This window comes from Lacerta agilis, chromosome 1 (assembly GCF_009819535.1).
Source record: "Lacerta agilis isolate rLacAgi1 chromosome 1, rLacAgi1.pri, whole genome shotgun sequence".
Classification (NCBI taxonomy): Eukaryota; Metazoa; Chordata; class Lepidosauria; order Squamata; family Lacertidae; genus Lacerta; species Lacerta agilis.
This window is the reverse complement of record NC_046312.1, coordinates 33,150,239-33,173,011: the sequence shown is the minus strand read 5'-3', so window position 1 is coordinate 33,173,011 and position 22,773 is coordinate 33,150,239. Positions and strand designations below refer to the sequence as shown.

At 39.3% G+C, this 22,773-nt stretch overlaps 1 protein-coding gene across 10 annotated transcripts in view; it reads left to right on the top strand.

Moving 5' to 3' along the window:
- NPAS3 (neuronal PAS domain protein 3) overlaps window positions 1-22,773 on the top strand; it is a 629,290-nt gene that overhangs the window by 124,200 nt on the left and 482,317 nt on the right. For 4 of the 10 annotated variants that reach the window (XM_033143794.1, XM_033143841.1, XM_033143803.1 and 1 more), the window contains one exon: window positions 15,286-15,406. The exons of the other annotated variants lie outside the window; for them this stretch is intronic. In XM_033143794.1, coding sequence (XP_032999685.1) covers window positions 15,286-15,406 — 121 coding nt within the window. The remainder of the gene's footprint in view (window positions 1-15,285; window positions 15,407-22,773) is intronic. 10 annotated transcript variants of the gene reach the window in all.

Here is a 22,773-nt window from a genome sequence, read left to right as displayed (position 1 = left end):
GTTGCATAGATGATTTCATTCAGATAGGAAAAGGCTGGATTCATGCTGCATTTAGAAGGAACTGGTATGACTTCTGAACAACAAGAAGGTGGTTGCTCAGAACATATGATGTTGTTAAAAGTTCCAAGAAAAACTTTTGAGATGAATATTTTACTGAAATAAAATATGACCATTACTCTGTGTGTGAAAAAAGATCCAAAAACATTATCTGATTTGTTGTTTTTCTCACTGTGTTTTCCAGTAGTGGGTCATGGAACATAATTGGCTATTGCTTCCCTTGGAAGCTTAGCAGCCTGTTGTGTTGACAGCTCTCAAGTTGCCTCTGGGTACATCATAGAGTAAAGCTTCTGATGGGTTCTCTGCATTTTGAACCAAGCCACTGTGAATTTAATCATGTCCCCTCCTGAGTTATATGATGTACAATTGAATTTGTTATTTAACTGAAACAGACCACCTTTTTATGATTTCTGTGTTTCTATCACATCCCTGGATCTGTGAGAGTAAGCTCTTGCTACATGCAGTCTTTTGTTCATTCCAGAACTTTCAACGTTGAAGGACTAGCATAGTGAAAAAGATGAGTATTAGTGGACAGTTGAAGCACATCTTTCAAGCTTTACATTATCAAGAAATACTTTTAAATCCAGGTTACAGGGTTTGCAAATCGTGAAAGAAAACTGTTTAAAGGAGAAACATCCTGACAGAGAAATGACAAACTCATTTACATTATTATTATTATTATTATTATTATTATTATTATTATTATTATTATACTGCGAATTCGGAGCACAATCAAGAGTATTGGAGCCAATTCTTCCTAAATTAACCTGCTTTTCTTATCCTGTAAAATAGAAGAAACTTGTGACATGCTGCTCTTAGAATATGTTGAATTAGATGTCAACCTTTTTTTCTGTTGTGATCAAATAAACATCATATCCATAGCAGTACAGTGGTACCTTGGTTCCCGAACAGCTTAGTTGTCAAACAAATCGGTTCCCGAACACTGCAAACCCAGAAGTAAGTGTTCCGGTTTGCGAACATTTTTCAGAAGCCAAATTTCCGATGCGGCTTCTGCTTGACTGCAGAAAGCTCCTGCAGCCAATCGCAAGCTGCGCCTTGGTTTTCGAACGTTTTCGGGAGTTGAATGGACTCCTGGAACAGATAAAGTTTGAGAACCAAGGTACCACTGTATTAGGAAATGTATTAAGAGGTGCTTGATCAGACCAAAGGCCCATCTAATGCAACATTTTGTTCTCACATTGGCCAGTTCTGTATGTCCCTATTTTCATCGCAGAAATGTTGGAGGGTATGGTGATGTCCAGCATTAGTAATTGGAGGCATACTGCCTCTGATGCTGGGGATAATAGAGGCTATCATCTACTGACAGCTTTATCCTCTGTGAATTTGTCTAATAATCTGTTAAAGCTATCTAACTTGGTGACCATTATGTGGTAGCAAATTCCATAGTATGGGAAGGACTACAGCTCAATTTTAGCATGCAATAGGACCTAATTCCATGGGGTCACTAAGAGTTGGATACGACTAAACGACTAAACAACAACAACAGGACATATGTTCAATTCCTGATACCTGTAGGCAGGACTAGGAAATACTCCTCCTTCCTAAAATGCTTGAGAGCAAGAGCCAATACTGTGAGTTACCGTGTTTCCCCGAAAATAAGACACTGTCTTAATATATTCCCCCCCCCCGAAGAAAACACACTATGGCTTATTTTTTGGGGATGTCTTATTTTAACTGCTCCGTGTCGTTACGCTGCATAGCCACGCCTATCCAGGCCGTCTTAAGGGAGGCACCACGTCACTATGTCTTATTTTCGGGGTATGGCTTATATTGCGCAAATGCATAGAAATCCTGCTATGGCTTATTTTATGGGTATGTCTTATTTCCGGGAAAACATGATAGATGGTCTAACTTGGTATAAAGTTAGCTTCCCATGTTTATATGAGAGCAATTACTTCTACTAAGCATTGGCTTTCCTTTGAATTAGCTTTCCTTGTGCTGACTGACACCATCACATTGCCCAATCTAATTATTTTACTTAAAACTTAGGGTTTTTTAAATTAAAAAAATGGCACCAAAGGTGTAAATATCAGTGAATAGATGCAAATAGCTAGGCTTTGGGGAATCTTTGAAGAAATATGTCGGGCCTCCCAAACTCACTGGAAGACATTTAGCTGAATGTTGCTCTGAATTTGCTTTCAGACAGAAAGCATGCTTAAAACTGCTGTAACAAAGCAACATAAAGATATGGGCAAAAAATCAAGTACAAACAGATTGTTGTTCTTGACTGGTTTGCCTATATTGAAACTATATTATTTTATGTGAAGTATGTGTAATAGAGCATTAGATTTGAAAACTCTGCATTGAATATTATTTCTGACAGCCTTTTTTAAGGTCACTAAAATTCCAATAATTCAGTACAGAATTGAAGTCGATTCCAGAGAAAAATTTAATATAGTCTGCTTGCCTGCCAGCTTCAACATAGTTTCATGGCATTGAAATAGTTTGACACATTGAAATATAAAGTGCATTTGTCATATCTATTGGTGGAGTATTTTATATGATCACATCTAACAAATATCCAGTCAAAGTAAAACTTATGCTGGCCTTCTATACATGTTACTTTGAATTCTGTTTTGAAGCATGGAGTCACAAACATCTCTTAGTAATAATATAATACTGAAACTTATTCTCTGGAAATATAATGCACAGTCCAATTAATTCTGAGATATATACTATCTTTTTGACATGTATAGAAGTGATTATGCACTGAAAAGCTGGGCATTGTGTTTTGTTTGTATGATGCAATGTTCCCTGTGTTGTTGTTTTTCTTGCACAGCTACAAGTAAGTGATTCATTTTCTTTTTCATGGATATTTAAACGAATATTTAACCATTGATTTAAGAAGTATTATAGCACTAAATGATAATAATAATAATAATAATAATAATAATAATAATAATAATAATAATAATAATAAAAATATGCTGCCCATCTGACTGGGTTTCCCCCAGCCACTCTGGGCACGTTCCAACAAATTAAAACATCAGACATTTAAAACTTCCCTATACAGGGCTGCCTTCAGAAGTCCTATTCTTTAAGAAAGTCACTTAAAAAAAATTCAGAGAATGTGCACACCAGGCAAATAAAGCAGAGTATTAAGAAATATTAAATAGTATATTTAAATGGTATATCACCTCAGACATCTTTAACATTGAGCAACCTTTGGCTACTGATTGCTCTGAGCTCTGCCACAGGTTGAACTGGTCAGGTGTATGCCAGTATTACACAATTAACTCTGCCTAGATAGGCTTTTGATGCCTTATTTGTAACTTCCCTTTCTGAGCAGTTTTGAGTGATCAGGGAAGGGGGATCAAAGCTGGCTGGGATAGTGTTGACAGTACTGAGCTAGATGGACCAATGGACCAAGTCAGCTTCTGATTATTCTGTGTTCAAGAACAGCAGGCAAACATACTGATTGTGGTAGAAGTCAGAAGATACCGGCACTGGAAGAGTAATTTGTGCATGAACCCAAAATACGCTTTTAAAAATTTGTGGCTGCTCAATCTGACTTATTACCTGGGAGCATGAAGAAAAAAGGTGTAGTATTAATATGGACAAATCTGAAGCCAGATGACATTCATTTATCAGCAGCTTGATTTCCAGAAATAGTATATAGCCCTTAGTTTATTATTCTAATACAATACTTAAAGTATAATAAATTAAAACATAATAGGTAAATATATTAACATATATATTAACAGGTGTTTGCCTAGTTGACAGGTGTTTACGTAGTTGACAACTGTGAAAGGATTCATTCTTTTTTAATAAAAATAATTATTAAAAATGGAGGCCACAACGTAGAATTTGTTAAAAATACATGAATTGTACCCCAATCCTTAAAAATTTGCAAAGTAATAGCCCTTCAACATCAGCAATCCTCTGCATTATCTCATATTGAACTTGGTTCATGGCAGACATTTATTTGTTAGAACAGGGAACTCCCCGTTTACCTGTGGGTTACGTTCTGAGGCAACACACATTTAAGTGAAAATGTAGGCTATATTGGGAACACCATTGAAACAGCCTGCAAACACAACAGTCACTGCCTCCAAATCTCCTTGTTCAAACTCCAACTCAAAGGCCTCAAACATTGACGCAAGGGCTCTTGGCATTGCACTTGCAAAGGCTTGTGGGATTGCTAGATGCTATTTACGCATCATTTTTGCCCTTTCTGCACTCTGTAAGAGCCGTTTTCTCCCTTTTTTTCAAAAATTCTGATGTCCAGGTGGCGCCAAGAGTAGATTATAGGAGAAACTAGGGCATGATGCGGGTTTGAGTACAGTTCCTGCAGCTGCCTGTGCATTACTTTAATAAATTGGTTTGCCACCTCCCACTTGGGGAGGGAAGGCTTTGAAGAAAGTACACATGTGTATTCTTCAATCTTATCTGTAGCAGCATGTGAAAAAGTGCTTGCAACATTTATGGCTTTTATGTGTGCATGTGCACACACAAACACATCTGCCAACTGGCCAATTTTTTCCTGATCACTTGGCCAGTCTACACATCGACCCTGCTGCTTCCCAGAAAACTCATGGTGTTATGGAAATTAAGATGCATGATTTGCCCATGCAGTTCAGGGCTTTGCTGGATCTGTATGGGCTTTAGCAATCTGATAAGGTAGAAAATGAGCTTTCAGGATTTCTTTCTACTTGCTTTTTCTATTTTCTGCCTATTATTGTTGTTGTAGTAGTAGTAGTTAATAAACAGCCCAAGTGTCATCTAGTCCAACCCCTTTGTAATGCAGGAATCCTGCCCACAGCCATCCCTGGGCGGGCACAAACCACCAACCTTCTAAAAATAAATTTAAAAATCCTTCTAGTAGCACCTTAGAGACCAACTAAGTTTGTTCTTGGTATGAGCTTTCGTGTGCATGCACACTTCTTCAGATAATTTTTCAGGTATTTTCATATATTTCATATATTTTCAGATGAAAATTCTGGTATTTTCAGGTATTCTTCAGATAATTCTTCAGGTATCTGAAGAAGTGTGCATGCACACGAAAGCTCATACCAAGAACAAACTTAGTTGGTCTCTAAGGTGCTACTGGAAGGATTTTTTAGTTTATTTTTCATTTTGTTTTTACTATGGCAGACCAACACGGCTACCTACCTGTAACACCAACCTTCTGGTTAGCAGCCAGGCATACTGACTCATTGTGCCACATCCCATAGGCTCCCAGAGTAGCTTACTAAGTAATCAAACAAAATACAGCATATCACGCAACAATTGATAAAACGTTGTTGTTGTTGTTCAGTCGTGTCCGACTCTTCGTGACCCCATGGACCAGAGCACGCCAGGCACCCCTATCCTCCACTGCCTCCCGCAGTTTGTCCAAAAACATTCCGAAGTTCTGGTTTTAACCATTAACTTTTTACAGGTCTTTCCTAGGCACAAATAATTCAACACTTCTGCGAAAGAATGCCATCCATATGGTTTCCTTTGAAAAAGCGACATAGGAGTTAGGAAGCAATGCAAGCTCTTTGATAAAACAAAGCTGTTGTACAAGCAAGCAGTCACTTACTTAACTGTGTTGTTTATCAGGCTGTTAAATTGTCAGCTTTTCCTGTTGCCCTCTGCTTTATTGCGGTACCCATAGATGTTCCAATGGCCCTTCAGGTCTTCCGCATTACTTCCAAATACTTTGGATTTAGCTCTGAAACCCACTTTTCAGATGAAAAATGCATTCCATTGTTATGAAAGTAAACAACTATCCTTTGGCACAGAAGTTCTGCTGTTGGCTTTGGTGGTCCTTGGTTACTTTTAAAGAGAGAATCTTCATGGAGAAAGATAAAATTGGGGAATCTGCATAATAGCTCAGTAATTTAGCTTACTTGCTACCTGTTTTTGTAGGGGTTGCACACACTCGCTGGTTTTTTATTCATAATTATATGCATAATTTATGTGCAATCACAGTTATGCAAAAGCATAGGAAAATAAGAAGCTTCTGCTTTCATTTGGAGTTACTGGGAAATAAGGCTCAATAAAACTTTCAAACAAAAGTTGCTGGACCTTTTTGTTGAAAATAAGTCCAGAAGGCTGAGCTTAATGTAACATGTGGCAGGTGGCCTGCATTTGCCTGGAGAATTCCTCTAGGGCAAGACAGCTCAGCAAACACATAAATCCTTTTTTCTCTGTTATCTAGTAGCACATTTAGTTGCCATGGGGATCTTATTTATGCAGCAGATCCTCTGCAGTTCAGTTTGTGCCTAAAGTTTAACCATACAGCTGTTACGGTAAATGCTACATGGCAATATTTTCAAAACATCGCACCTTTGAACACTTTTTTTGATTGATTTTTGTTTTGTTTTTTCACATATCAAAACATCCATGTGATCAAAATAAGATATCATTTGCTACAGAACTTCAAAGATTAAGCTAAGCAGTGACTGCTGTTTACATTGTTTCATGATTATTTGGGGGAAGAAGAAAAAAACTTTTTCATTTAAACATTGAGGTAGTCAGAAAGTACATAGGGTTGTCTTTGATGAGCAGAATGCACTTCTACCTAAGTAATGAAATTGCTCATTCCTATCTACTCCTGTGCACCCCCAGAACAGCTTGCGGGGCGGAAGGGGGAAACAGGAAGCACTGTTGAAACGGGCAAGTGTGAATTTGCTTATGCAACATTGGATGCAACCTATAATGATTAAGGGATGTAGCCAATGAACTGCATCCTTTAGCTCAAAGACTTTTTGATGTACGGTAGAACTTCTGCTGTCTCTCCTCTTCCTACGTGCCCCTCCCCCAATATTTTATAGGTTTTCCTCCAACCCAGCAGACAAGATTAGCAGAGGATGCAGGAAAGAAGAGAACGAAGGGAAGCTCCCATTGCACATGTAGAAGCATTCTGTTTGGATATCGCTCTAGGTTTTTGAAGATAAGCAAGACCAGTCACATTGTTTTAACTTACTTTAAGATTGTACTTTTACATTGTTAAAACCCGCCCTGCAGCCTTATAGCGAAGGGCAGGTAAGCAATTCAGCATCAATAAATATCCTTAAATGAGGCAAAATGAGTGCAAAATCTGTGCACATGGATGTCAGGTTAACATGGCTAACCTGTAGCCCTCCAGATGTTGCTGGAATACATTCCCACCACCCCTGACCATTGGCCGTACAATCTGGGGCTGATCAAAGTTGGAGAGACAGGTTTGGGGAGTACTGATGTACTACAGCCACTAGGAGTCCCAGGCTATGAACTTTGGGTTCTTTTTAAAAAGCAATTCTCTAGTTCTCCTAGAAATAAAGTAACGAAGCAAAATGGGCAGGTACCCTTCTAAATGATTTTTGTGAGATGCAACAGCCTGGCTGCTCCCACCTTTTAGTGTTCTTAGCCAATGAGTGAAGTCAGAGTTGTAATTGATGAATGAGTGTTTTGGACACAAGCTGTTGTTTTCTTCTTACCTGTATGCTCTTTTCTTCCCTGCTTCTGTAAAGTAAATAAATAAGATAATATTGCAAAAACAGTAAGGATCTAACTCCTACCAACCTAAAATCTATAATCTCCAGGAAGATGGATTCTGGAGGTGCTGATACTATGCATGTATGTTAGCATTGTCCTCAAGTCCAAACTTTTTGGCAAGATATGCTTCACGTAATGAGTTATTGAATACTCTTGTCTCCCAAAAGGGCTCTTGGTTATTTGAAAGGAATTATTAGTGAGTAACATTGGGAAATCAGCCATTAGATTAGTTATTGTTCTTAACTGGATCTTCTAAATCTCTAGTTAAAATACAATGATATGAAAAGGTTTTGACTAAGCTTGTGCAGGTCATGCACTCAATAAAGTCATTGAAAGATGGAGCTTATTTACAAATCAATGGTTACATAATTATTTTATGATGCAAAACTGATGTAAAAGAATTGCAACTGTTCTTTTGAATTTTCTCTTTCTCTCCGCCCTCACCCCATTGCTCAAATATCAAAAAGGCCTGCCTGGTAAAATTCATAAGATAATTTTGAATTTAGGCAGCAATATAATAGAATACCTGCAAATTAAAATTCAGAACATCCCTTAGAAGCTTTTTGTACATGTTTTCCAGTGTCTTGATCCATAAATGCTAAAACATAAATAAAATATCAAGAGTAATAATTGTGAAATGCAATAAACCTCATGCAGCTTTTTTTAAAAAAAAATATTTTTTTAGAAATTTGGTTTGCTTAGCAAAAGGAAAATGTGTTGGGACACAATTTATTTCAAAATAGGGTTTCATTTTTTGCTCATGGGATTAACTGTTTCAGTAATAATGTAAGCCCATATAGTCACCCTAAACTAGCTAGAGACCATAAATACACAGAAGCAGTTTCTGCAGTCATAATTCTTGAATGGGGAGTTGCACATACAGCTCCCTTCTCTGATCCACAGCCAGCACAGTCTTTGCAGAGTCCTTTTAAAAACAACAATAACCCACTGATCAGTTGTTGATGAGGGGGTAAGGGATCCAGTTCAGTTCCCCATGCTCCCTTTTCTGTGCCAACCTGCTGATCAATGGGATTCCAGCTTTTTCAAAATGGATATGCATTGCCCTGCCTGCTTTACACACACCGGTTCTGCTTTCAGTAAGGCTCATTTCAGGCTATAAATATTCAAATTGGCTTGTTACCCATGGTGACCAAGGTTTTTACTAGAGTGTAGAGTTGCCATATGGCCTGATTTTCTAGGTTTTGCCTAGGTTCTGGACATGCCACCCAGTGCCTGTTTTAGATCATTAGTGGGTCTCCGATAGATAGATATTTATTACAGCCATTGGCCCATCACACACATTAGTGGGTCTGAATTCTCAGTTTTCATTTTCTTTTCCTTTCCTTCCTTCCTTCCTTCCTTCCTTCCTTCCTTCCTTCCTTCCTTCCTTCCTTCCTTCCTTCATAAAGCAGGTCTCTACACTTTACAGAAGTAGGCAAAATTACTTGCCAGAATGCTCAAATTGAGGTGTGCTATTACATTTTATTATTTATATTTTCTTTTCTTTTTGTTTAATCTAAAAATATATCTCAGAAACTTATCACTAGTTTATGAGACGAACAGCACAACCCTATGAATGTTTATTTTGAAGCACAGCTGAGTACAGTGGGGCTTAGTTAGTATAGGATTACAGCCAAAAATAATGGATAGAACCCAATCGTACCTTTCTGTTTGCAGAATGGTTTTACTTATGAAAAGAAGGGAATGTGATTTTCGCACTCACTCAGAACAGCATGGAAAATGACATGGGAGGTGGAAGGGTATTGGCCTCATCTCTTCTCCTCTTGGAAGATGCCTCTGCTAGATCAAAGATTCTTTCATTAACAGAAGGACTCATTTTATTTCTAGATACAAACCAATAAGAATGATGTGACCCTAAACAAAGAATATAAATAAACATTTAGTGAATCAACACCTAAATTAGGTGAAACAACAGTTCCCCATTAATGATTTTTTAAATTCACAATGTAATCAATGTAATCCATGATTTCTGACTGCAGACTTTCCAATGAACTCAAGGCAATATACATGCTTATCTTGTAAACAAGGCTATTTGGATATTAGGGTGAGAAGTGATGAATGACTTAAGGTCACCTGGTGAACTTCATGGTCTTCATGGGTCTTCCTTGGGTTAACCCAACCCTTTGACTACTGTACCACACTGGTTCTCTAGAATCTTTTACCAAAATCCCACTGGGTGATTGTGAACTAAGTCATACTCAAATAGACCCATGAAGTCCATTCATTTCAATGAGCATACTGTACTTTGAGCAGAAGTTAGATGGACATCATCCGCTATCTCCATAGATTGAGAACATCTCCTTTATAAAATGCAACTGATCCCATCAAGTTCTGCTTAAGTTTTCAGTTTCCATGGTGGTATTGTGTTACCCAAGTTTCTATGAGGTATCTTTACTTCATTTCTTCATAAAACTAATTTCATTCTCAATTACTGTTTAAAGTAAGTAGAGATATAGGTGGCAGGCTTTTTAGCTTTCTAGATTTGTAATTTAGCCTTTTTTCTTTAGTTAACCTAAATTTGATTTAGAATAAAATTCTAATTGTAAAGCTTTGCACGCTCATTATTTATCTTCATTAGCAACCTGTTCATAGTCAGTATTATTTTGCAAACATGGATCTTATTTCCTGATCTTTCACTAAAAAAGATAATCACATCTAGAGGACACAGGTTAAGGGTAGGGGGACTGCTGGAAGGGCAATAGGTAAATGTAAAGGGACCACTCACCGTTAAGTCCAGTCGCAGACGACTCTGGGGTTGCGGCGCTTTACTGGCCGAGGGAGCCGGCATTTGTCCGCAGACAGATTCCGGGCCATGTGGCCAGCATGACTAAGCTGCTTCTGGTGAACCAGAGCAGCACACGGAAACGCCGTTTACCTTCCCGCCAGAGCGGTACCTATTTATCTACTTGCATTTTGACGTGCTTTCGAACTGCTAGGTGGGCAGGAGCAGGGACCAAGCAATGGGAGCTCACCCCGTTGCGGGGATTCGAACCACCGACCTTCTGATCAGCAAGCCCTAGGGTAGGCTCTGTGGTTTAGACCACAGTGCCACCCGTGTCCCATATACAATATGGGCAATAGATGTGCTAAATAAAGCTATCCAACCCAATGGCCATTAGATTCTCCTTGGGGCATTTATGTTCTACCTGCTGAGAAGGACAGTGGCTCAGGCAAACTTTTATACATTTGTGTTGGACAGGGCAAGTTACTGATCACAGAAATGAGTTAAACCTTGCTGGGGCTTGAGCCTTGTAGTGGCTGAGTGCTCTTTAGCAACACAGGCCTGGGGGGGGGGGGGAGAGATGTTTGTGGCTTTCATTGATGGTTTTATTTGTTTAAAGTGCAAAATAAAGCTTTCAAAGGCAATTGTGCTGCTGTGCCTGCTAATGATGTGATTGCTTTATGGGTCTCTAGCCTTAGGCCAGCTTGCCCATTTGACACCCTTTCTCTGTTTCTTACGTTTTTTTGACAAAAGCTGTGAACATGTTTTTGGGATCCCTCCCCTCGCCCCGCTGCAACCATGACAACCAGAAACTTTTAATTGAGATCTTTAGGAGTCTGTAGAAGCTGCTGTATTTATCATTAAAAGCCATATTCCATCCTCTGTGGTGTGGTCAGAGCTATACAGATTTCTTCAGCCCATGTTTGTTGATCATCAGGATTAGTTTGCCAGAGAAGAGATCAGGACCATGGTGGTTGTGGTGGCTTATAGGATGAACCCGGGGGGAAAATAAACTTGGATGAAGCTGGTCACCTATGGCACATACCACTGTAGTATAAATCTGACATAGGAAAGGTCAGTAATAATGATCTTAGGGAAGATTCTTTTTGGACTGTGATATCATTCCCATATTATGTGTTGTTAAAAATCTATTGTATGTTTATTCTTTAAGACTTGATTGCTCCCTGACCCTCCCTCAGCACCTCTGGGTACTAACTGGTAGTAGAGCAGTATATAATTAATAAATAATAGCTGAAAACCAAACAAACTAAGCACAACAGATAGAAGACAAATCAGGCAAAAAGAGAAAGGGTCTATCATAAGAAAATAAAATATTAGTTAGCAGGCCCCCCCCAGACTATTGAAACAACTATTGAAATATCCCCTGCCCTACCCACGCACACAGTTTATGGCAAAATAGTGAGGATGTTCATGAATTCCCATGAACCTGAAAGTTTACTGCATGATTAACCTGTTATCTGGGTTGGTTCATGAGTAGCAGTTTGAGGTGAACCAGTAGTCAGGACTGAATCTGCAGGATCTGCTGGATTCTGTTGGATTCTTGACCTGCTCGACTCCATCACATCCCTTGAGCACCCTGCTTTGGGGCCCTATGTTGGCTACTGCCTGTGGAAGAACTACAGATTCTATCCTCCTACCTGCTTGAAAGGATGCTAGCTGTCTGTCATAGTAGAACCTGTTCCCCTGCTGCCGCCAAATTAGCAGCACTAATTTTTCCATCAGTGGAAACTTGCACAGAGGGTCCTGAGCTTCATTCTCACCATCCTCTATCAACATCACAGTAGTAACCAAATTAGACCTATCGTTTTACGAGTGTTCTTGTATAAAAATATAATACTTCACTCATCATCTTGGAAATGCCTTGGATGCCTTTTCCATTATTTGTTTATTTGTTCTTGATCGACCTCAGATCTTCAGATCTCCGTATTCCTCTGTCATTTGTAGATTATGAGTTTTTTGTAGACTGGCATATTATTATTGCCCCAAGTTCAGACCTTACATCTGACAATATAAAATGTCATACCATATGTTATAATTCACATACTGTGTCAAATACTTTGCTGAAGTCCAAATTGCCCACAAGAAAAACTCTTTTTAAAAGGTTAGCAGTTCAGAAAACAATGATTTGCCTTTGGTAAACCATTTGACATTCTGATTTCTTTAATTTCTTTAAGTCATTTTTCTTTTTACAAATGTAAGATGACAACAGGGAAACAGAGTAAGGCATGAAAAAATAAATAAGGTAGCATTTAAGTATATGAATGGGGATACACACACACACACACACACATATAATATGTGACTGTTGTGCTACATTGACTCTATTACCTTTTGAAAACATTGCTTAAGTTATATGCCATGCATTATTCTTCTGACATAATAAATTAGGTTGCATTTTATTCAAATTAAATCAGATTACATCAAACATAGTAGGAAAAACTGGGACTGGTGTCAGGGGATTTCTGAATGCAGGTACAGAAGAAGCAAAAGAGATTCCCATGTCACTTTCAGACATGCCAGGCACCTACCACTATGTTTACCAAAGTATTGCTGCCTTTGTTTGCTGCCAGTAAATGAAGTTAATCATATAAAAATCAGCACTTGGAAAGAAGTGTGTGTATCTGAAAGAATTATATGACTGTAAAATCAGTTTACAGAGCAAATTACAAAAGATATAACAGCATTAATCAACACAGGCATGTAAGATCGTCTAATCATCTTATAGATGCTAGCAAACTTACTTGGATAATACTTGTTTGTAGGCTGCAACCCCATGCACACACTTGCCTTGGAGAAAATCCCAATGAACTCTGTGGGATTTGTGTCTAGGTAGACATGCATAGGATCAGTCTGTTAACTTATTTTTACAGTCCTGTTACTTTTTTTTCTAAACCCCAAAACAATGGACCTGCAAAGATTATTGAAATTTGAAAATAAACTAGTTGGTAATCCTGAATTCAAAAGGATGCCTTATGTTCAATAGGATGCTGTCAGCTGTATAAACTCTGGTTGAAAGAAGTTTGTTCCATTTAAGTCACCTTAATCAATGAGCCTCAGTGATTCTCAGCTAACTTTTGCCCTGTTGATTTTAAATGTGACCTTTCTTCACTTGCAATGGAGCTACTGGGGAGGGATTCAATCCTTGAAATAGCCCCATCAGAAAAGAAATGCCTGGTCAGAGAATTGAGCATGATGGTTGTCAAGAAAGTAAAAGCCCTCTGCCCCCCCCACCTTCTTCTTACTGATTATTCCTCATTTTTGCAAGTTCCTGACAGGTGCCACTTCTGAATAAGAATGTGTGTGCAGCAGCACGTTTCAACAGTTCAGAAGGCCTAAAAAAATAACACTTGTTGCTGTAACAGGTGGGTAGCCGTGTTGGTCTGCCATAGTCAAAACAAAATCGAAAATTCTTTCTAGTAGCACCTTAGAGACCAACTGAGTTTGTTCCTGGTATGAGCTTTCGTGTGCATGCACACTTCTTCAGATACACTGAAACAGAAGTCACCAGATCCTTAAATATAGTGGGGGAGTGGGGAGGGGTATTACTCAGAAGGGTGGTGGGAATGGGTGATAGGCTGATAAGTGTGGAAAACCTGTTGACGACTCTAAATGGCTGCAATTAGTCTTGCAGGGAAAGGCAAGGGGTGAGATGGCTAAAGATGGCTTTGTTATGTATAATGAGATAAGAATCCAATGTCTTTGTTCAAACCAGGTTTCTCCATGGTTTTAAGTTTGGTGATTAGTTGCAATTCAGCCACTTCTCTTTCCAGTCTATTTCTGAAATTTCTTTGTATTAAGACAGCTACTTTGAGATCTTTTATAGAATGTCCTGGGAGATTGAAGTGTTCTCCTACTGGTTTCTCTGTCTTGTGATTCCTGATATCAGATTTATGTCCATTTATCCTTTGGCGTAGGGTTTGGCCTGTTTGTCCAATATAGAGAGCTGAAGGGCACTGTTGGCATTTGATTGCATACACAATGTTGGAAGATGAGCAATTAAATAGTCCTGAGATGGTGTGTTTGATGTTGTTGGGACCAGTAATGGTGTTATCCGGGTTTATGTGGCAGCAAAGTTGGCATCTGGGTTTATTGCAGGCTCTGGTACCAGTGTCCATGTTGAGTCCTGTTTTTGTATTATTGTGGGTGAGGAGCTGTTTGAGATTGGGTGGCTGTTTGTATGCGATGAAGGGTCTTCCTCCCAGAGCTTGAGAAAGAGAACTGTCATTGTCTAGGAGAGGTTGTAGATCTCTGATGATGCGTTGTACTGTTTTAACTTGGGAGCTGTATGTGATGACTAGTGGTGTTCTGTTATTTTCTTTTTTGGGTCTGTCTTGCAGCAAGTTCTCTCTGGGTATCAGTCTGGCTCTGTCGATCTGTTGTTTAACTTCATCAGGTGGATATTTTAGTTCTAAAAAGGTTTGCTGTAGATCTCTTAGGTGAGAGTCTCTGTCTGTAGAGTTGGAACAGATGCGGCTGTAACGTAGGGCCTGGCTATATACAAAGCCATCTTTAGCCATCTCACCCCTTGCCTTTCCCTGCAAGACTAATTGCAGCCATTTAGAGTCATCAACAGGTTTTCCACACTTATCAGCCTATCACCCATTCCCACCACCCTTCTGAGTAATACCCCTCCCCACTCCCCCACTATATTTAAGGATCTGGTGACTTCTGTTTCAGTGTATCTGAAGAAGTGTGCATGCACACGAAAGCTCATACCAGGAACAAACTCAGTTGGTCTCTAAGGTGCTACTAGAAAGAATTTTCGATTTTGTTTTGACTTGTTGCTGTAGAATCTTTCAGCTCCTGATTAGCGCCCTGATCTGTTTTTTGATTGTAGAGGAATCCTCTATAAACCTTTCTGTGTCGAATCATTTCCAGTCCTGGAATAGGGGTCTGTTTTTTTCACCCTCAACCTGCTTGACCCTGTTCCCTTGCCCTTGACTCCCATCTTCCCTTGTCTGCTTTTTGCCCTCTCCTAGGGACTACTACTGACCCACCAGCCTATGCCTGCTTGACAGTGGTAATTGCCTCACCCAGAAACCCATGCCTGATGGACCCTTCCAACATGGGCCAGCTGCCAGCCTCAGTCTCCCAGTATAGGTAGGCAATTGATGTTGTCCATGTTATGACAGTCTCCTAAAGTAAGCCAACCAATGAGAACAGGTAGAAAGTGAATGGATGATTTGCAGGCATGCCTGGGATACACCTGGGAAGGTGTGGTCATCTTATTATGTGCTTTATGGGACGATTTAGGAGAACACTCTGGGTTGCATATGTGAGTGAATGGGGATTAATTTTGGATTATCTTCAGAAGCGAGGCTATAAATTTCTCTGCCGGACTGCATGCGATGGGCTGTGGCAAGAGGAACCTGGCAACCTTCAAGGACTTATTGAAATGGCTTAACCAGTTTGAGACCAGAATTCTATGGGTGCTGTATATTTCGATAATTAATATTGTTTGGATCCTGACTTTGGCACTGCTCAATGGAGCATTTGCTGAATGGACCTCTGAGCAGAGGAAACTCCTGCCAGCAGAAGTGAGGAGGGCTGCTTCCTCCAGTTCCCACTTCATTCCCTTGCATCCTCAGAAACTCTGCAGTCTTTGAAACACTGAGAAGGTGCAGGGTGAGGCAGAAATTGGCAAAATCACCTCCCCTTCCACTTCTGCCAGCAGGACTCTGCCAACAGACTTTCCATGAATAGAAGGACCACTCCTGTTCTTCGGAGGCTAAGGTTGGACCAATGTACTCTTTCTCATTATGAAATGAAACCTATTTACTGATTTATCTTGTTTTCTCTATCAACAAATGAAGCTGCACCATGTCAAGTCTGAATGTTAGTCCAGCTAGCCCAGTATTGTTTTCTGACAAACTGTGGGTCTCCCAAGGTCTCAGGAAGAAGCTTTTTAGGCTAACTTCCTGGAAATGATAGAGCTTCATGCTGGGTCATTCTGTATTGAAAGCACGAGCTCCTCCATTGAGCTATGGGCTCTTCCACTTTGTTTCAATGTTCCAATAGTTGAAAGCTTAACGTTTTTAATAGTTCAAGTTATTTCATGTTGGGAATAATATTACAGGTCAATTTAATATTGCAACAGGGGTGAACTAAATAGCCATGTACAGAGCAATATAGTTGAACATTGCAGAACTAAGCATTTAGACATGTTTAAATTACATGTCTACTAGAAAGAATTTTCGATTTTGTTTTGACTATGGCAGACCAACACGGCTACCCACCTGTAACTTAAATTACCCTGTTGTCTCTTTCTTTACAGGCTTTCATTTCATCCCCACACCTTTCTTTTCCTCCCAAGTCAATATATGGTTCTTTTGTTTGTGTTTTGGTGAGTTACTGAGACTCACATTTTGCCTAGAAAGAAAATATATATATATATACAGAAGCTTACTTTGCAGTGAGCTTTTGCTTACAGTGAGCACTGTTGCTAAATCTGTTTTCTGGATGAGACTGTTGAAAAGATCCCTTAGTTTAAAAGATTTGGAGTAGTCTTTTGATTTGGGCCATTTAGAGCTTGAATTTGTGCTGTGAATTTGGATTACTCTGCCAGCTGTGTTCAGTCATTTTATACAATATGTTGGTCCTATATGTCCAATCTGAAAGAAATATTTCTTTGTCCTTATATTCTAAGTACTGGGGTGTATTTTCTTTTTTAAAAATTATTTATCCTTCTCCATTTTTACCCACATTTTTTGTTGCAGATTATTCCAGCAATTGAGAATAAAATGTAACATTTAGCTGAATCACAGTTTATTGGGGGAAAGGTACTGACATTATTTAAAATTATTCTGAAAGCTTTTTCCCTATGTGTGCTGAAAAATTACCCTTTTCCTTAAAAACAACTCTAATTTGGGATTTCCCCCCCCCCAAAAAAACCTGTTTCATTAAGAGCTTACGTTTTAGTGGCTACCTATTTATATTTTTGCAAGACTTGTTAAAAATAGAACTAATTACATTGATAACTTAAGTAAAGTCAAGACAGTTTTTTTGGAAGATTTGTTTATTTTTCAGCTGTTGACTGAGCTATATAGTACAGTGGTACCTCGGGTTACATACGCTTTAGGTTACAGACTCCGCTAACCCAGAAATAACGCTTCAGGTTAAGAACTTTGCTTCAGGATAAGAACAGAAATCGTGCTGTGATGGCGCAGCGGCAGTGGGAGGTCCAATTAGCTAAAGTGGTGCTTCAGGTTAAGAACAGTTTCAGGTTAAGAATGGACCTCCGGAACAAATTAAGTACTTAACCAGGGGTACCACTGTACTTTCTTATTGAAATGGAGACCCTGTCCCTTTTGGCATTTGATTCCATATCTTTGGCTACGTTAATGACGTTATGTTTCTCTAGGAATGTGTATGCTGTAGAACAATGCATGAAGTATGTTGAGATTCCAAGGAGTTGATGGTGTGCAGCTCTACTAGAGTCCAAAAAACTTGCAGAAAGAAGTAGTCACATCCACCATGTTTATTCTGCATCAGTACTGATGCTATAAAAGTATAAAAGCGTTTCAGAAATATAAAGCCATATAAAGCCCTCAAAACTTTCCCCAAAGTTCTACTGCATCTTAAATAAGTCAGTTGTTTGGGCTGCCAACAAAATAAAATGTCAGTTCAAAATAACAGTCAAATAATAACTCACATTTGCCTGATCTATATATTCTGAACTTCCATGTAAACAATGTAGTGAAAGTTCTTTGTTTAGTTCTTTGTTTAATGTATGTATTATATCATAATGACCAGGAGGTATTATTCATTATGGTGAATAGGGAAGAAAGGGGGAATTGTGTTTTTTCCCCTGCCCCAATTTGAATAAAATCAACTACAGCTTCAAGTGTTGTTTTTAAAATTTTCAGTATATAAACATTCTGCTACAAGGGCAAATGTCACTTATTCACTCCCATTGACATAATTAGCTCAAGTTCAAAGTACTAAGAATTTTAATTTTTGCATAGCTATAGCACAGTTTTGGAAAATGTTAAAATTGTTGCTTAGTTTTTAAACCTGATGCTTATAATCACTGCTTCTTTTGCAGTGAACTTGTATTTGACTGGCAAAGCAAAGCAAAAACACCCAACAAAAACCTGTATGGCTGTGTACGTTCCATTGTGTTTAATGGAATAATTAGTAAAATGGAGTGGAAACAATGTATTATCAGGTCTGGATTTGTAGTGAATGTCATCTGGACAGTGAAGCCCAACTTTGATTGTTCAACTTACCTAATGCATGCTATAGTTTTTATATCTATTGGCTGCAGTTAGAAACTGGACAGATGGAAGCTAGTTCAAGCTGAATGGAAGACAAAGATTGTCATCAGCAAAGCTCTGTTATAAAGACAACACTTCCAGTGCTTAGTTTTGCCCCTCCTGGTCTTTTAGGCTTTCCCCCTTATATTTAAAGTAACCCTTACTGATAGCAGTTCCACATAGGAAGGAACAAAATGGCCCTGCCCATGTGATATGCATGTTCCCAGAGCAGTTTGGAATCATAGCATGGAGAAGTGGCTCCCATACTGCTGTGTCCTACCATCCAATTTTTTCTGATCCAAAACTGGGACACTTGTCTTCCGGGATGCACTCCCAGGTGAGTCACATGACTCACGCCTTGCTCCTGCTCCAGAAAAACACTTTTGGAGGGGAAAGAACGTGATCTTGTGTCAAGATCTTGCACAAGTAAACAGGATGTCCCATCTGGCTTCTCCTCAGATCGTATACTTTGGACTTTTAATAGTGCAATTTTATGCATGTCTACCAAGGGGTAAAGGGGCGCGGGTGGCGCTGTGGTCTAAACCACAGAGCCTAGGGCTTGCTGATCAGAAGGTTGGCGGTTCGAATCTCCGCGACGGGGTGAGCTCCCGTTGCTCGGTCCCTGCTCCTGCCCAACTAGCAGTTCGAAAGCACGTCAAAGTGCAAGTAGATAAATAGATACCGCTCTGGCGGGAAGGTAAACAGCGTTTCCGTGCGCTGCTCTGGTTCGCCAGAAGCAGCTTAGTCATGCTGGCCACATGACCTGGAAGCTGTACGCCAGCTCCCTCGGCCAGTAAAGTGAGAGGAGCGCCGCAACCCCACAGTCGTCCGCAACTGGACTTAACAGTCAGGGGTCCCTTTACCTTTACCTTTTACCAAGGGGTAAAGTCGCACTGAATTCATTTGGGCCTATTCTCAAGGTAGGTGAGAATAGGATTGCAGTCTAAATTGCACAATGTGTAGCTTGTTGTTGTTTAGTCGTGTCCGACTCTTCGTGACTCCGTGGACCAAAGCACGGCAGGCACTCTTGTCTTCCAATGTGTAGCTACTTTGTTCAAATGGCCTTGTAATAACTGTAAACTTGTCAGGACACTTATCTGCCACTCTAAATACCGTAATAATAATATAAATGTCTATGTTTCTACTCAATTTATTGTTTGCTGTAGCAAATAATTTCAAGTTGCATTGGTTCAGGCAATTAAAATTTTATGTTTAGCAGTCCTAGTAGGTACTTGTTTCAGATGGTAGCTAGCTCTGTACATTTGGAGGTTGGAAATTACCGGTATATGGATTTTTACTCTTCTTTTTACCGCTTAAAAACTTCTGGGTGTGTTTGCATGGAAGTAAAACATTCGAGCTTCTTCAGCAGTTTGATCATTTACTAAGATTATTTCTTAATAATAGCCATCAACCTATACTTAAATGTATTGGGAAGATAGGGAACTCCAGAGTTTTAAAGCAGATGGGTCTGAAACAATTATGTGCCACAGGGGCAGTGAGTAAATTCTGACTTCCTCTGGGCATAAAGCCCTTTTCTAAGAGAACATGTAACCAAACAATCTAGGCAGTTTCTTGCATAAAACATGAGTGCATACCTGATTCCCATTGGGCAAAACTCTTATTAAATGCAATATATTGTTGTTGAGAAGAAGCAGGAAAATATCGTATAAAAATAGCCACAAAAATCTCTCTCACACAGTTTGGTTTAGGTTTAGATTTAGCATTCTGAAGTGTTTTTTTGAAACATATAAATGTGTGCAAATGGTGTTGGCTGGTAGACTCTCCATATCTTTGCAGACCATTATATGGTAGCCAGCTCAAAAAGAGATGTTTCTGCTTCTTCCTCTTTTAGAACCTGAAACCATCAAGAGAAAGGATTATTATTATTAATGTATTTATAGCACTCTTTTTTCCTGACAGGGAAATCAGAAGCTAAAAAGGGGGAGGTTTATTTAAAAACATTAATTGTTTAATTAAATATTAATTAAAAATTAAAACAATATATAAACATAGGAAATCCTTTAAACATACAATAATGACAGCACTATGTGGCCACTTACCTCTATAAAAAAAGCCATGTGAATGGCCCACCTAAGAAACCAGTTCAAAAATGGGTTCCCATTTCCCAATATAATTCTAATTGATGATTGCAGGAACAATATCAAATTTTTATCTCTTAGGGATTACGTTTGCCAAGAACCAAGAGCCTCTTCTGGTGCTTGGTTCAGCATGAGAAATGAACTGCAGGCTTTTTTATCAATACATTTTCTCAGAAAGGTTTGAATGTGGTATGTTTGCCAAAAATCTAATATAGTCAAAAACTATGTGGTTAAAAATACAATTTTGAAAAGTAATCTATGATAGGGCACCATCCAGCACATGTGGAGAGAATGCTATTGTGAATCTGGCTAGTCATTGTCAAAACAGGATGCTGGACTAGATAGGTAGGATTTTGATCTGATCCGGAAGGGATGTTCTTATGTACTGCACCCAGGTAGATTTTTCTATTGTTTATTCAGATGTGTACTATTTTTCAATCTTTGGCAGATTAAACAATAGAAGCAGCTTCCAACAGAGACGTTTCTTTAGTTTCTTCCTCTGTCTATTTTCATCTCTTGAACAAAATAGTTTATTGCAGATTAGCTTTGCCTATAAAAGTAGAACTGAGGCTGCTGTTACAAGAAGTCTTTTGTTTGGGATGTTTCCTGGCTGAGTGTACATGGGCACTTGCCGCTTCATCTTTGCTGTTCAAGGAATGTCCAAGCTGCTTCTGCACTGAAGAGTCAAGAGAAGCAGATCAAATTCTGGCTCCAGGAATAGCCTGAGTCTAATTTGCTGTTATGCACATACATGTTGTGTAATTACTGTACATACAGTTGTCTACCCAAAATTTTGTTGTAGGCAAGCCACTAACTAGAAACAATTCCTTAATCTGTGAATGCAGAAATAGCATTTCGAAATGGCTCAGCCTCAGTGGCAATGCACATGCTTTGCAGGTTAAATCACTGGGATCCAAAAATAAGGATAGAAACATTCTGTATAAAATCCTGGAGGCCAACCTTTACCAAGCTGGTGTCCTTCAAATGCTTTGGACTACAACTCCCATCAACAGTCCAAATCCTTTGGAGGCCATCAGGTTGGCGTTGCTTCTTTGGACAATATTGAGCTAGATGAGCCAATGGCCTGCTTGCTCAGTCAGTATAAGGCAGCTTGCTGTGTTAGGTTTTTGACTTCACAATAGAGCTACAGTACACTGCTCTGAAACTGTCTGTGATAGTTTTGAAGTCATGTAGATAGTGATTAAAGGGCTGATAGTGTTAAAGCACGGTAATCAACACACCGCTCTCTAATATGTAGTAATTACCATTTTGTGATGTGAGCCCTGTTGCTTTCAGGTAAATGAACAATGTGCCAGATGGAGGCAGTTGCAAATTTATTGTGCATTTTATTGTGAGATTGGTTATAGCAATAAAGCTGGAATAACTAATTTGTGTTCTTTTTATTTTACCAATCATAGGGGGTTGGTTGAGAAAAGAGGGGTAGAGACTTTATGAAGGAATCCCAGTTATGTGACAGTCACCTAGTTCTCTCTTGGTCTGTTTCTTCCTTGTTGTTGCTTTCTACTTGGCCGGTATAACCATTTCCTTTTTCAGCAGCTTGTTAGTTTTCTCTCTGTCCAGCTTCTGCAGTAAGAAGCACATAAGGAAGGATGAAGTAAGGGCGAGAACCGCACAAAACTGGGCTTAAGCAGGCCACAACTTTATAAGGTAGAACAGGGTTGGGGAACCTGATGCCCTACAGATGTTGTTGGACTTACAACTCCCAGGATCTCTGACAATTTTCCATGGTGGCTTTGAGGTTGATGGAAGTTGGAGTCTAATATGGAGGACCATAGGTTCCCTATTCTTGAGCTAAAGTTTCCATGAACTGGCAGTGTAAGAGCACGGACTAAGAAATAAGGGAACACACCTGCTGTCTTAAGAACTCAGCCTGCTGGACTAAAGTGAAATAGAATGGCTAAAGATTGCAGATGACACTACCCAGCCACCTGTTGGGGAGGGAGGTACCATGCTAGTGACTGGAAGTAAACTGGTCCATGTCCTGGTCCCTAAGACATGTGGTATGTACGGAACATGGTGGCATGTAAGGCACCCCACATGCATGCCCTCCACAGCTTGATTATCTTTAAAAGAAGGTTAGAGAAATTAAGGG